At 37.9% G+C, this 16,093-nt stretch overlaps 2 protein-coding genes across 2 annotated transcripts in view; one reads left to right on the top strand and one right to left on the bottom strand.

Annotated features, from left to right (window-relative positions):
* The window catches only part of PMFBP1 (polyamine modulated factor 1 binding protein 1), a 56,073-nt gene that overhangs the window by 24,778 nt on the left and 15,202 nt on the right, over nt 1-16,093 (bottom strand). The window contains 4 exon segments of the mRNA XM_090260242.1: nt 115-225; nt 1,198-1,368; nt 7,764-7,985; nt 10,973-11,245. Coding sequence (XP_090116368.1) covers nt 115-225; nt 1,198-1,368; nt 7,764-7,985; nt 10,973-11,245 — 777 coding nt within the window.
* Nucleotides 13,922-14,841, top strand: LOC149994157 (uncharacterized). The gene has a single exon (XM_090260161.1). It carries the CDS (start codon nt 13,958-13,960, stop codon nt 14,639-14,641), a length of 684 nt encoding a protein of 227 aa, XP_090116287.1. The 5' UTR covers nt 13,922-13,957; the 3' UTR covers nt 14,642-14,841.

The following is a 16,093-nucleotide window of genomic DNA, read 5'->3' as shown; positions in this document are numbered from 1 at the left end:
CAAGGCTATACAAATATAAAATATAATATAAAAATTAAAAATAAGCAGGAAAACCCAGAATCAAATCCAAATTGGCACAAGCCACCAGGCACAAATAAGTAAAAGTTCTCCCACCTTTTTGATGTCTTCACAGTCTTCTGAGGAGCTAGGAGGTTGTCTGTGGGTGGCTGTATAAGAAGCAAAGTCTGCTTGTAATTTTATCAAAGCCTCTTCACGCTCTAGAACCTGCAAATGAGCACAGGTCAGTTACACTGCGTGATCAATGTAACGTGTTTATTACTACTGCTATTCTAGCAGGGTGTTCCTTTTACCATCCTAAGTTTGTTGTAACATAATTAATTAATCACACACTTCCTGTGGGGTTGGTATGAGGAAGGCATTATGCTCTGAATCTTACATCAAGGCTCACTAATGCACAGACAATGATCTGTCTTGAGTTTGTCAGTGGACACATTTGGACACCCTTCTGAACCTCTGTGTGGTCCAGCGTATTAGGCAGATGAAAGTTCTTTGGAGACTGTGAAATTAGGAAAAATGAACTTAATCTATCAGAAAATGTGGTTCAAAGTTCAAGAATTAAAGAAGGACGTTTTTATGGGATGTGCAATTGTGTATGTACATTTTTTAAATTAGAAAACATGAAATTTTTGTTGTTTATTGAGAATAGTTTAAATGAAGCCCAGGCATTGATACAAAGAAGTGAAAATTTCCTCTCCATTTATTTCTTTCCTCTTTCATTTCCCCTACGGGGGAGGTGACACTCTTGGCAATTTCCAGTGTATACTTCTATATCATGATTAAAGACACTGAAAAACAAAAGTGGAACTACACATAAGATTCTGCAACTTATTCTCAACAATATATCACATGCATTCTTACATGTAGCCCTTATAGATCTGCTTAATCTATTTGCTTGGCTGACTATTATTTCATAACATACCATTTCTCAATCTTTTTAACCATTTCCCTATTGATGGGAACTTAGGTTGTTGTGTTAAAGATTTTAAGTTTCTTCACAATCTTGAACTTTGTGTGGGTGGGGAGGATGCTTATCATGGGGAATACAAATAAAATGCAGAGGCAAGTTTATCTAAGACATTGAGGAGTCTTGGTGAAAGATTACTTTAGGTGACTCTTTTATCCTCCTTTCCTTGCTCTGTTGGTTCTCAGAAAAGTGTTCTAGAAGAAGGCACTTACCAAAGAATTACTGCAGGCTAGCTTATTTCGAAGTTCCTGGATTAGATCATCCTGTTCAGAGACCTTTTGCCAGACTTCAGAGAGTCGTTTCATGGTCTCCTGGTGCTCCTGAATCATGCAGGGTGAAGTGCATATATGCACCTTTGAATGATCACCCTTACTCTCAGGTTCCTGGGAAATTTAAAAAAAAAAGGGTGGTTTTGTTCAGAATTATTGAGTTAAGAATGCTGTGATCATGAAAAATCTCTAGGCCTATATTTTAAAAACTTGTGCTCATGTATGTGAACCATAACTTTCTTAACAAAAGAAAATAATTAACAAGTGTATACACATGGTATAAAGTTAAAAAAGTTCATGAGAGAATAATAAAAAGTCAGTTTTCTTCCATGCTGGCCCTCTATGTGTCAGGTCCCCTCCTCCATCGCCATCCTTGTTACTGGTTTTTGGGGTATCTTCTCAGAAACATATATATATATATATATATATATATATATATATATACATATATATATATATATGTATATAACCCCTGAATGTTTTGCCTACACAAATGAAAGTCTTCTACACACTATTGTAAATTGTTTTCACTTGACAATTTATTTAGGATATTTTCCATTTTGTTACTTGTAGATCTATCTTCTTTTAACATTAATTTCAAATTGAACAATACATGTATATAGTATGTTTCTAAAACTTGTAACATTACAATTTCTCTTTAAACATCTCCTCTAATCCATACTCATTGCATTCCCCAGAGATGACCATTTGTACATAGCCTTCTGGAACTTTATCTATACATTTACATACATACAAATGAAACTGTAGAATGCAGATATTATGTTGTCTTTTAAAAACATAAAAATAGATTTTTTTTCACTTAACAAGATGTCTTAGAAATTTATCCACGTTAGTACATGTGCTTCTATCTTGTTGTGTTAAATTCCTTCTAAATGTGTTTGTCTAGTCTACTACTGATGGGAATATAGGTTGTTTTCCAGTTTTTTTCCCTAAAAAGAACCTGAATATTTTTGCCCATAAAACTTTAAGTTCCCTTCCTGGTATATGCATAGATTAAATTCATAGAAGTTGGATGGCTAGGACATATTTAAAACTTTGGTAGGTATTACATAATTGTTCTTCATAGAAATTGTACCAATTGACATTCTCATCAATATGTGTAATCCTGTTCTCCTAAAAGCATTTTTAAAATGTCTTTTCCTACATCATCTGAAATCATACATGAAGGTTACTACCTGCTCATTGGTCTGTACTAATAATAGTTCATATGGTATGTCCTTTCCCTGTTAAACTAATTTCCCTAATTAGGCTCTCTCAGGCAAAGTCAGAAATAGTTCATGTTCTCTCATGAAAGTCGACCATGAGCAAGCTGTAGGAGGGTTAGTTAGAAGTCTAAAATTGACCATAAATAATGTTCTCATAAATAATTTAGTGTATAAGCGGGCAAAGGAGTAAAAAATAATAGAAAAGTTAAGAAACAGGAAGAAGCAATCTGAAGGTTTCAATATTTTCTTAATACTATAGGATGAAAAATAAAAATTAATTTAAAGTAACAAGTAAAATTTTCTGAGCTGTAGAAAAATGTACATTTTCAGATTCAAAGGATTAGTTAAGTGTTGAAAGGCTTAATGAAAAATAAATTTAAAAGCCCTGATCCTAAACATTTCCAGAGTTCAAAGACAAAACAGGTAACTTACAAAAAATGAAAAACAGACTGAGATATAAAAATTCATTTTAGCAATGCATGGTATAAGACAATGCAGTATTATCTTCAATGATTTAAAGGTAGGTGATTTTGAAAATTTATATACCCAGCCAAACTAGCATTAAAGAATGATGACAAAATAAATCTTATTCGGACATGGAAATATTGAGAAATTTTACCACCCACAATTGTTTCTGAAGGAATTAACAGAGACTTATTACAACAAAAGGAAAAGTATAAAAATGCATAAGAGGTGGAGTATACTCCTGAGTAATGAGAAAAGCTAGTTTTATCTGTAATATCAAAGAAATATACATTTATATGTTATATAAACAGTTCCAGAGATTTAAAAAAATAAAAGCTTTCTAACTCATTTATATCAGGGCAACATAGTCCAGACTCCAATGAGATGAAAGCACAAAAATTTAAACCATCAAACTAATCCTACTTCTGAGAATAGATGCAAAAAATAAAATGTTAACAAATTTAGTATAGCAGTTGATTATAATATAATAATATATTATATTTTTATTAAAATAATACTGTCATGGTCAAGTAGGATTTATCCAGGAACATAAGGATTGTTCTATAAATGAAAATCTATTAGCGTAGTCCACTTCATTAAAGGAAAAAAACTTTATAATTACCTTGAAAGATGCTAACAAAAACTTCAGATTAAATTCAACATGTATTCCTGATAAAAATTACTATATAGCCACACTTTCAATTTGAAAAAGGATATTAACAAGCAGCCAAGAACAAACATTATATTTAATGGTGAAATACAACAAAACATTTAATTTAAAGTAAGGAGCAAGGCAACGATGCTACAATTTTAAAATGTTCTGAAGGTCCTGATGGTCAGTGAAGTAAAATGAAAAGCAAGCATAGTAACAGCAATCCTGAGAAAGAAGAACAAAGTTGGAGGAATCACGCTATCTAGAATCAAATTATACTATAAAACCACAGTAATCAAAACCGCATGGTACTGGCATAAAAATACACATGTGGATCAATGGAACAGAATAGAAAGTCCAGAAATAAAACCACACCTTTTAGCCAATTATAATTTGACAGAGGAAGCAAGCACATACAATGGGCTAAAGATATGTATTCAATAAGTGTTGTTGGTAAAATTGAACATATACATGCAGAAAAATGAAACTAGACCACCTTCTTACACCACACACAAGAGTAAATTCAAAAGGAATCAAAGACTTAAATGTTAGGCCCCAAACCATAAAAACTGTAGAAGAAAATATAAGCAGTAAAATCTCGAACATTGCTCATAGCAATATTTTATTGGATATATCTCCGGAGGCAAGGGGAACAAAAGAAAAAAAGTAAGCAAATGAAACCACATCAAACTAAAAAGTTTTTGTATAGCAAAGGAAACCATCAACAAAATAAAAGACGACCCAAAGAATAGGAGGACATTTTCACTGATATACCTGATAAGCGGTTAATATCTAAAATCTGTAAAGAACTTACAAAACTCAACACCAAAAAACCAAACAACCCAATTAAAAAATGGGCAAAGGACCTGAATAGACACTTACACAAAAAAGGACATACAGATGGCCAATAGACATATGAAAAGATGCTCAATGTCATTACTTATCAGAGAAATGCAAATTAAAACCACAATGAGATACCACCTCACATCGATCAGAATGGTTATCATCAATAAATCAATAAACAACAAGTGTTGGTGAGGATGCGGAGAAAAGGGAACCCTTTTGCACTGTTGGGGGGAATGCTGCCTGGTGCAGCCACTGTGAAAAGCAGTATAGAGATACCTCAAAAAATTAAAAATGGATCTGCCTTTGGACCCAGTGATCCCACTTCTGGAAATATATCTGAAGAAACCCCAAACAGTAATAATTCAAAAGAACATAAGCATGCCTATGTTCATTGCAATATTATTTAAAATTGCCAAGATATGGAAGCAACCCAAGTATCCATCAGTAGATGATTGGATAAAATGACTATGGGACATTAACACAATGGATTACTACTTGGCAGTAAAAAAAGAAAAGTTTACCCTTCATGACAGCATGGATGGACCTGGAGAACATTACGCTAAGTGAAATAAACCAGTCAGAGAAAGACGGACACCATATGATTTCACTCACATGTGGAATCTAGTGAACAAACTGAACTAACAAGCAAAATAGAGACGGACTCATCGATGGAGAGCAGAATGACTGCTGTCGGGGGTGGAGGGGAGGGGAGGGGGTGGAGGAATCAAGCAAAAAGGGAAAAAGACTCTTGGGCACGGACAGCAGTGTGGTGATTGCAGGGGGAGGTGGTATAAGGGGGTTAAATGGTAATGGGAAAATACAATAAATAAATAATATAGAACTCAATATACAAAAAGAAAGGAAAAATAAGTTGTACAAGTGTTGGAAAGGAAAGCAATTTGGAGATGTCCAAGACAGTCAACTGAGAATCTGATAAGAGCGCTCAATAAGGTGGCAGTGTAAGAGTTTTCCTCTACATCAGTAATAATTAATAAAATTAAGTGTATGAAAGATCTCATTCATACAACCAATAAAACTGTAATGTACCTAGAAATAAACATAGCAAAAATTATGTGAGACATATAAAGAAAAGTGTAAAATATTCCTGAAGGGTACACAAGAAAACCTGAATAAAAGTGGAAGCATGTCATGTTCCATAGAGTATGCTAATTTCCCCAAGTTAATATATAATCTGAAATTAGGCCAATCTCAATCTAAATGGCCAAAGAACTGAGAAGTAGGACTTGCCCTAAAAGAAGTTATCAAAACATGTCACGAAATAACTTTTACCCTGGTGCAGGAATTGGCAAGAGATTTAAAAAAAGTGTCCAAAAGAGCCATGGGTACGGAAGACTTGGTACACACACTGAGTTGGCACTTCCAAGTAGGAAAAGGGTGGGGTGTTCAATTAGTAGAGTTGGGACAACTGGAGAGTCATTCTGACAAACATAAATTTATAGCCTTATCTTATTATGCATATTTGAAAAATAAGTAAATAAATAAAATTTCCAGGTGGACTAAAGACAAAAATATAAAAATACAAAATTATAAAAGTGCTAAAAGAAAATATAAGATAATCTTTTGCAATCTTGGGAGTAGAGAAAGCTTCCTAAAGTAAGACATACAATTTAGAATCTATAAAGAAGGATTGAGTTTTAATTTCATGAAAATTAAAAATGAATGGTGAAAATATAATTAATGAAATGAAAAGCTACCAACTGGGAGAAAATATTTGTAATATGTGTAATAGAGCATTATTACCTGTAATATATTAAGAAGCTCCTATAAATCAATACAAAAAGAAAAGGACTAACAGCCCAATAAAAATAGGTTAAGGATTTAAACAATCAATTCATAAGACTGAAATCCACTTGGACAGTGCTCAATACTTCATTAATGCGGTGGGCACTGCGGTGTGCCTCCCAAACTGCCTTCAGCAATGCAAGAGTCATCTACCCCTCCCGGCTCCTGGGGTGCTGCTCTAAGACAGACCTCAGCTGTCAGCCCTCCCTGGGGACTGCCTGGGCAGAAGACTTTTCCCAGGGTCATACCCCTCCTTAGGGACAGCTCACATTCAACAACCGATCAACATGAAGGTATAAAGGCCAGTTAGTTCCCTTCCCCCAGTTTAGGACCACTCTGAAGCACCATCTAGTCCTAGGGCTTCCCATGGAGTAGGCTGAGCCTTTGCTGAGACTGCATCACAGCTCAACTTTTCCCCTGGCCTCACCCTGCTTTCGTCCCCCTTTTTCACAAGTATTGGTACCAAGAGCTCTCTCTAAACATTTCCTGCATGCTAATCTGTTTCAGAGTCTGCTTTCTGAAGAAGCCAATCCACAGCTAGTAGAAGTAAAAGAAATAAAAGTTGTCATGAGAAGACCTGTTTTTTATTTCATCCATCAGACTGAAAAATATACAGAGTATGGGGAAATAAACTCTCTCAATTATTGGTAAAACTGGTAGAACCTTTCTGGTATGCAATTTAGAAGTATCTTTAAACATTAAACATAGGCATATCCTGTGGTCCAGCAATCCCACATCAGGAAGTTGCCTCACAGAAATGAGGATGTTCCTTATAGCTTATCTGTAATAGACAAACAGGTCAGTAGATGGTACAGTCATACTACAGAATACAAAGTAGTGACTAAAAGAAGTTAAGATACATTTAAAAAGCAAGTTGTAGAATCACATTTATATAATGACCTATTTATGTAAAAAGAAAATCCTAACTTTTTATATATGTAACTGTACAGCAAAAGGCTGCGGAAGCTTCCAAACACATTATGTAAGTGATTGCCTAGGGGCAGAGTGGGGCGGAGGAGGCTGAAGGTGGCCTTTCACATTTAACTTCCATACTTCGGTTTAGAGAGCCGATATCATTGTACTGAATATTACTTGTGTAATTAAAAAACAAAAACAACTGAAAAAAACAAGAACAAATTCAGGCATTTTGGCTCTTCTTTCCCATGTTTCACGTCTTTCTCCTCCTGTTTGGCCCTGAAGTCATGATTTGCAATGAACCCTATGACCTAGAAGAGCCCTTCTTCACCAGACCCCCATGAGAATGTGAAAGATTTGAGAACGCATTTGGCGAGTCACTTTCTGCCTCATTTGAAGTGGTGGCTTTTCATATTGATCCAGGGCCTCAAAATTCCTAAGGAACAATATTAAAGGGGATGTGAAGGCTGAATGTTCGAAGCTGAGGGCTACGTAGTTCAAGGGAAGGAATGACATCGGGTTGAAGGCCTGAGTTTCTGGCAGAGGAGGCTGGGGCTGTCTCAGAGGACCTCCCAGCGTGAGAGGCCTCGGGTAGGTCCTACCTGACTGACAATCCTGCTGAGCTCCCCTTCCAACATCTTCACTTGGCACTCCAGTGATTCACTGTTGCTTAGGGAAGTCTGGTATTTATCCCTATAGAGGTTTAAGCTTCTTTCTAGGGAGACGATCTTGTCCTCGGCCAAAGTGAGTTTCTCCTGTGCCAAATGGAGCTTCTCCGCTGTGCTCCCATTATGATTTCCAGTTTCCTCCTCATAGAGAATCACCTGTTGATGCAGAATAAAGCCACATTGAAGCCATAGAAGCATCTAATGAGGAAAGAACGTGGCTTTAAGACTCCCTGCAGAAGAGTCTGATATCTTAACTCATCTTAAGAAACAGATACACAAAACAGGCCCAGCTACAATGTATAATATCAGAATATTAATGATTAGAAATAAAAAAGGTTGTCCTATGTAGATGGTAAGCTTCCTAAAGGCAGGGATCACATCTATTTTGCGTTCTCCCTGGCATGTAGTAAGAACTTCAGAAAGACTTGTTAGTTGATTAATAGGAATTAATCTGTGTAGTTCCATTTTTTAAAGGGTTGAAATGCCAGTATTCTCTCTTTTCTAGGTATTCTCTAGAGGTCTAATTTAGAAAATGTACAGCACCTTGTGTACACAGGTTCATGTCAGCAAAGTTCCCTGGAGATAGTGGGGGAACATGACCTGAAGTTCCTCTGGGATTTGTACAATCCTTATTTAGATTCCTTTTCTTCCTAGTCAATTAATTAGCCAACCAACTGACATACTTATTGAATGCTCATGAGCCATGTTTTGGGTGCTGAGGGGATACATAGTGTTATACGACATAGGCTCCTCACTCAGAGTTTATCAACTCTGACAATTTTGGGGAGAGATGATTTAAAATTAGCCAACAACTGTACATAGTGGAGAGCACTAAGTTGTATGGTTTGAATTACATATATGAAAGGAGTTAAGAGCAAAGAGTCACCAAGGAAGGCTTAACTTTGGTCCAAATAGTTCAGCATAGAATTCTAATAGAACATTTTCTATTGGTCTAAGCTAATTACAATTGCTGCCTGCCATTTGAGATTCTTCTTAGGAAAGGATCACTTAGTTGGAGGTGTTTATTAGGTAAGGAGAAAGAGGAAAAAATATTTTATATTCAAATGTGTATAATAGAAGCTGTCAGTGGCCTGCTCGTATCCCTCTGGCACTCACCATTCCTTTGCATGCTAAATTTATTCCAGCCACAAGCATCTTCAACTCTGCCTGAGAGACATTCTGGCCTTAGGGGACCACCCATGCAGGGGAGCAAGACAAGGCAGGTTACAAGTACTGGGGAGTTAATACTCTCAATGCAGCTCTCAACAATGACTAGGGTGTATTCTACACCATCTCACTGAGTCCTCCAGGGACTGAAGCCCAGCTGTCTACAACAGTGATCTTAATAGTTTTTCTTTGTGGGCTTCCTGCCCTTCTTTGACTTACTTCTCTGCTCTCTCACCCTGCTTCCTAGGACCACCTCCTGAATTAACTATCTATATCCATCTCTTTCCCTTAGGGTCTGTTGTTACCCAACCTTAGTCAGGGTTTGATGCTTCTGTGTAACAAATATTGAGGGAATTTGGAAGAATGCCTACAGTAATTTTTCCAGTGTTTTCCTGGTTTGGGACCTGTCTCAGTGACTGCTACTGCTACTGCTACTCACCGCATCAGTTCTTCTCCTGCTCATTAGTAACAGCACCTTGATTTTATCTGGGACAGCAGTGGACCTCACTAAACCAATACATTTTCTAGGCTCCCTAGCTATAGCCATGTGACTAACTCTGGCCACTGATACATAAGTGCAAGTGTGTGGAGCTTTTGAAGTGTCCTTAAAAGGGAGAAGTATGTCTTTCTCTCCACATCCCCCAACCCCATCCTGATTATTTGGATCAAGGATGTGGTGGTTGGAGGTCCAGCACCCATCTGAAAAATGGAAGCCTTGAGCTGATGATGGCAGAGCTAAAAGATAGGACCCTCGGTACCCGATGATACACAGTTACCGTAACAGTCCTAGACTTCTTCTTAATATGTCATAGCAAAAACTATCTTATTTAAGTGCCGTTACTTGGGAGTTTTCTGTTATACGCCACCAAACAGAATCACCACTAATTCAGGGCCACTTTATCCAGGCTAGACTCATGTTTAAATTATAGTGAGTTTTAACAACGGTCCTGCATTAGCTTTATTAAACCATGATTTATGCTCACCAGCTTTGTTCCAGATTATATTTTGTAGGATAACCTTTCTCTGTCCCTTTCTCACCCAACCCTTTTTAACAAATTTGCACTGGTCATAATATTCTCTTGTAAAAAATTCTGTGTTCTTTAAGGCCCCTCATAAAGCCCTTGGAGTTAGCCCTTAAGCAACAGCGCACACACACACACACACACAGCACAACCACACCAACACCATCCAAGACAGGCCTTGGAAATTTATCCTTAAAGGCAAGTGAAGAAATACCAGGGGAGGCTGTCTGTCCCATTACTTAGAACCCATGGTTTTACTGGTGCTAGTGCTGCCATTGCTCAACTGGTTTAAGTGCTATAGCTTTGGTCTTTGAAATTTATTTGGAATTCCAGAAGGATTCTCTTTCTGGTTTAAAAAATACAGCCCCGGGTCAGGAATAGAAATGAATGTCCAGGATATAGTTAAGCTAAGTCTAGATGATCTCAAACTTCCATCTGAAAATAATGACTGATCTGGTATTCTCAACGACTGACTCAGATTCAGTGTCCGGTTATTTTATCAACTGTGCCAGTGCCGGGAATTTATATATTATCAAAACTTAATATTTATAAAAATGGTTCATTTAATAAATCTTCTGCCCCCCCCTTTTAAATAACCTTCTCTTTTTTTGCATTTAAAAACCTAGACTCTTTTGCATTTAAATTGCAATGGTAATAAAAGGGAAATGATGGGCCTTCACACACATCATACACACACATGTCCACACACACACATGCACTGCATACCCCTCATGCATTAATACCGGAGCTCTCACCCACTTATGCCATTCTGTTTAGTTCCCTCTGCTCAGCTTTAAAAAGATCAAGAATTAAAGAGGGAACGTTGATAAAACCTGCTTGAGATGTTGCGAAGCTCTCCACCTGTAAGTCCAATGTTTGCTGTCTAGTAGGGTTGGCCTGATTTCTGTAGGTACCTGGGCATATGAGACATTTCCATAGTAAGTCTAATTATACCTCATCTTCTTTCAGTTTGCAGTGATGGTGAAGAAGAACCAGGTCAGAAGTCTGCTTCTCTAGGACGGACTGATACTGCAAGAGAGAACAGCAAGAAGTCTGAAACTCCTCTATGAGAAACTCCAGTTCTTGCTGAAGGGCCAGCGATTTTTTCTTGAGTTGCTGGAGTTGTCTCAGATGACACTGTTTGCTGGGCCCAAACTCCATCTGTGATTCCTCGAATGCTAACACTTGCTTTTTATTCTGCAATTGAGATCAAATACACAGAAAAGGCTTTAGAGTGTCACTAAGCATGCATTCATTCTTCGATTTGTTTCATTTGTTCAGCTGTTCACACCCACCTATCTATCCTTTTATCTTTTCATCTACAGAGCTCTTATTAAACATTCCACTCTTTTCACAATGATACATCACTTTGTATTTCCACTCTATAAGAAGGATTAAAATAAGAAAAAAAAGACATAGTTTCTTTTTACTGTTTAGATCTACCATTCATCTTAGTTAGGTTAGAAGAAAAGAAAACATACATGAAAGACCTAGAGAGTGATATAAAGATATAAGTGATAATATACTTATGTTTTGTCTTCAGCTATAAAGACAACACAACTGACTTGAAAGGTAATGGATTTCTGGTCATGGTTCTTGAACTGATCTCAATTATAAAAATGCCCGGATCGAAGGCTTTTAAGAAATAGGTTTCTGGATGGTGGGAAATGGGAGGCAGAGATATTGTTCAGGCCTGTCTAGGCACTGACTCTGTCTCCTCCTCCTGATGGCAGATATGACCTGGCAGATGTTGAGAGAGAGAGAGAGAGAGAGAGAGAGAGAGAGAGAGAGATATCCTTGCCAATCCACAATTCACCTGAAATGCTGCTAGACCCATCCCATGTTTTCATTCATTCCTTCAATAAACATATGTTGTACACCTACTTTATATCAAGTATTTTGCTGGTAGGATACATCCCTGAATTGTTTATTCAGTACAATTGAGATATTTGCACTGATGTGTCTATATTTTCTTGCCCAACATGCTTGATGATTTGTGAAAGAGGTAGATGAAGAGGGTGGCCTGTGGGTATTCCTGTCTCTGCTTATTAGCCTCTTATTCGTTCTTTAAAACCCTGTCCAAATCCTGCTCTCCTTCCTATTTTCCCTGCAAAGATGTCTGCATTAATACCATAGCCTTTACTGGCATGTCCTTAATATGGCGTTTCACATTCTGCCTTCATTGTAGCGATCTCTGTGCATCTCATATGGTAAATAGATTATGAACTCCTGGAGGGCAGAGGCCATGTTTGAACCGATAGGGCCTAGCCTAGAGATTCATATACAGTTAGGTATTGAAAGAGAGAAGGAACTAACAGAATTTGAGCTTGTGGCCTTGGCCTCATTAACAGAGTACTTTTAGACTTAAAAAATTAACTTAAAAAAAAAGTTTTTTTTGAGGTATACTTTAGATATCATAAAGTTCAGCCATTGTAAGTGTACAATTTAATGATTTGTAGCAATGTGGAGTTGTGTGATCATTATCACGATCCAGTTTTAGAACATTTCCATCACCTGAAAAAATCCCGTCATGCCCATACCCCAGCTCCAGGCAACCCACTAATCTGCTTTCTGCCTCTGTGGATTTACCCTTTCAAACATTTCATATAAATGGAATTGTATAAAATGTCATCTTCTGTGCCTGGCTTCTTTCACTTAGCATAATGTTTTTAAGGTTCTTCCAGATTCTAGCAAGACTTGGTATTCTGTTCTTTTTATTTATTTTATTTTTTTACTGCTAAATAGTATGAATATACCATATTTTGTTCATCAGTTAATGAATATTTGAATTGTTCTGGTTTTTGGCTGTTATGAATTATGCTGCTATGAATATTAACAGAGTAGCTGTTGTAAAACATAGAATTTTGGTCTTTTGTAGTTTGCATCTAATGGGGGTGGAGTGTATGTGTGGGGGAGGAAATCAAACAAGGAAATTACATAGTGTATTAGAAGAACAAAGTGCTATGGAGGAGAGCGAAGCAGGGAGGGAGATGAAGAATGCCAGCGTGGAGGAAACTCTAATTCTGCATTAAGTGTTTTCATGGAGGGCCATGTGGAGACAGTGCCAACTGAGCCAAGACTCGAGGGAGACAGGGAAGGAGCCTGGTGAGAGTCTACAGGAGAAACACTTCAGGGAGAAATAACAGCAAGTGGTAAGGCCTGGAGGTGAGAGGAGCCCAGTGGTGTTTGAGGATCACTTTGCTCTGGCTGGAGCAGAGAGAGGAAAGTGGGGAGTGGTGCCAGATGGGAAAGGAAAGGGAGGTGAGGTTGTTTAGGGCAACATACACCATTCCAAAGACTTTCACTTTTCCTTTCAGGGAGATGAAAGACCGTTGGAGGTGGGGTACAGAGAAGAGGGGAATGACCTGCTCTCCTTTAGATGTTGCAAAGGACATTCTGGCTGTTCTATTGAAAATCAACTTTACGGAGGCAGAAGCAGGGACACCAGCCAGGAGGCTACTGCAAGAATGAGGGTGAGGAAGATGATGGCTTGGACCAAGGTGGTAGCAGTAGAAGGGGGAGAAATTGTTGGATTCAAGATATATCTTGAAAGTGGAGCCCACAAGATTCGCTACTGCATTCGATGTGGGGATGGGAGAGATGATGGTCATCCAAGGCAAGATGACGCCAAGGTTTTGGTTTGACTGGCTGGAGAGATGGAATTTTAATGAGATTAAGTAAGAGCTGAGACCCAGGAGAAAAGACTAGTGGGAGTGGATGGGGGCAGCACAAACAAGTCTTAGTCCAGCTCGGAACCAGAACGTTCACAGCTGATTGTGTCGGTTCAATCTGATGTGCTCCTTTTGGCTCTCTTGGACATTTACTTCATCTTTAATGCCTCAGACAGAGAAGACAGACAGAAAACTGACCACCAGGCAAAAGAAATCCTAGGCAAAGGAAGTCGTTGGTCCTGCTGCACAGAGATCCTGGGAAAGCGAAATGGAGGGGTTTGTGTCTAACCTAATGGTCTGCAATCTGGCCTACAGCGGGAAGCTGGAGGAGTTGAAGAAGGAGATCCTGGCCGATAAATCTCTGGCTACTAGAACTGACCAGGATAGCAGAACTGCATTGCATTGGGCATGCTCAGCTGGACATACAGAAATTGTTGAATTCTTGCTGCAACTTGGAGTACCAGTGAATGATAAAGATGATGCCGGTTGGTCTCCTCTTCATATTGCTGCTTCTGCTGGCCGGGATGAAATTGTAAAAGCACTTCTGGGAAGAGGTGCTCAAGTGAATGCTGTCAATCAAAATGGCTGTACTCCCCTACATTATGCAGCTTCCAAAAACAGGCATGAGATTGCTGTCATGTTACTACTGGAAGGCGGGGCTAATCCAGATGCTAAGGACCATTATGAGGCCACAGCAATGCACCGGGCAGCAGCCAAGGGTAACTTGAAGATGATTCATATTCTTCTGTATTACAAAGCATCCACAAACATCCAAGACACTGAGGGTAACACTCCTCTACACTTAGCCTGTGATGAGGAAAGAGTGGAAGAAGCAAAACTGCTGGTGTCCCAGGGAGCAAGTATTTACATTGAGAATAAAGAAGAAAAGACACCTCTGCAAGAGGCCAAAGGTGGTCTGGGTTTAGCACTCAAGGGAATGGTGGAAGGTTAAGCAGCTTGGATTTATTCTTATGTTGTATGTTTTGTGGTTGTCCCCAGTGTCCTGGAAACAAATGTACTTGTGCATAAGACATCTATTAATATGAAGTTTTTTTCACCTTCAAAGTCTTATAAACATTTTGACTATTGTTTCTGCTGAGATATTTGTTCTAAGTTTACAATTTGCTTTCTAGACATTGAGTAACTGTTGAGATTGTTCTACTATTGTTGCATATTCATTATAGAATTTTAGTTAATTTTGAGTAAGGGATTCTGTGCTTATTGTGAAATTTTAGCACTCTCCCATGTACCCTGTGTCCTCTGAGGCAGAACAACTCCATAGCCTCAGGCCAGTTGTTCTGCCAAATGTTTTAGGTGGATTCTAGAATGTTCCTTATGTACAATTGAAACACACCTAATTTGTTTTTCAAGCTCACTTAGGCCTATACCAAAAATTGCTGTTTTTTTCAACAGTATGTTCAATTTATTTTTGTTAAAGGAAGATATTTATATATTTTAGAGGACCAAATATTCAGTTGGAGAGCCTGCTATTCCAAGTTTGGCATTCAAAAGCACTAAAATAATGAAAAACTATAGTCTATGTACCCATGTATCTTTTTAATGAGCTATTTCCCTCAATAAAAAGTGTTGTTTTTAAAAAGAAAAAAAAAAAAAAAAAAAAAGAGATCCTAGGCAAAGGCAAGCTGAACTCTTGGCTTGAATATCCAGTGTACCAGGGGCAAAGTGGATGAGACTTCTTTCTTGAGCCAAACGAAGTTGAATTTTGTATTTACTTTGTGTAGCTATAATTCTACTATTTATATTAAATGTTTTCAGTTAAGTGCTTTCATTCTTTTCAAGGTAAGAATGTTATTCTCATACCTTGTCTATAAGTGAGGTTCAGAGAGAAGGGACTTGAGAACATTGCATATGTGTGCACTTGCACATGTGTGTTTGTATGCGCACATGTGCGTTTGTACGCACACACGTGTATACAGAGGTTCTCAAGAGCCCAAGTCCTTTGTCTATCCAGGTAAGCTGGGAGTGAAGAGCTACTTGGAAAAAAGACATGGTAAGTACTTAATACGGACAGAACTGTAACAAAGGAGTGAACATTGGAGGGTAGGCAGAAGCCAGAAGGGCTTATTTTAGTGATGCAAATACCTAATAAAATCCTTATCAAATGTTGTTAAAATTCTGTTTTTCTTGGCTTTCTGGTAACCTGATGGACCAACCAGATGGTAAGAGTTTACTTAAATCTTCCAGTACAGGGCAAACATAACACCTGCCCTAATTTGTCTGCTTATAAAGATCCAAAAATGGCTCATATATTCAGAGAAAAAAGGTTTTTTTGGATGAGAATTTTATACATTTTCACACCATAGCTAACTGTGAGTTTAGAGGAATCAAATTTCAAAGACTTGGAGAAATGCCTAGACTTATTTGAGACCTATTAAATTTCTAC

Source organism: Furipterus horrens, unplaced genomic scaffold, assembly GCF_987537825.1.
Source record: "Furipterus horrens unplaced genomic scaffold, mFurHor1.1.pri manual_scaffold_13, whole genome shotgun sequence".
In the NCBI taxonomy this organism is placed as follows: domain Eukaryota; kingdom Metazoa; phylum Chordata; class Mammalia; order Chiroptera; family Furipteridae; genus Furipterus; species Furipterus horrens.
The sequence above is the reverse complement of the archived record's forward strand: the minus strand, read 5'-3'. Positions and strand labels throughout refer to the sequence as shown.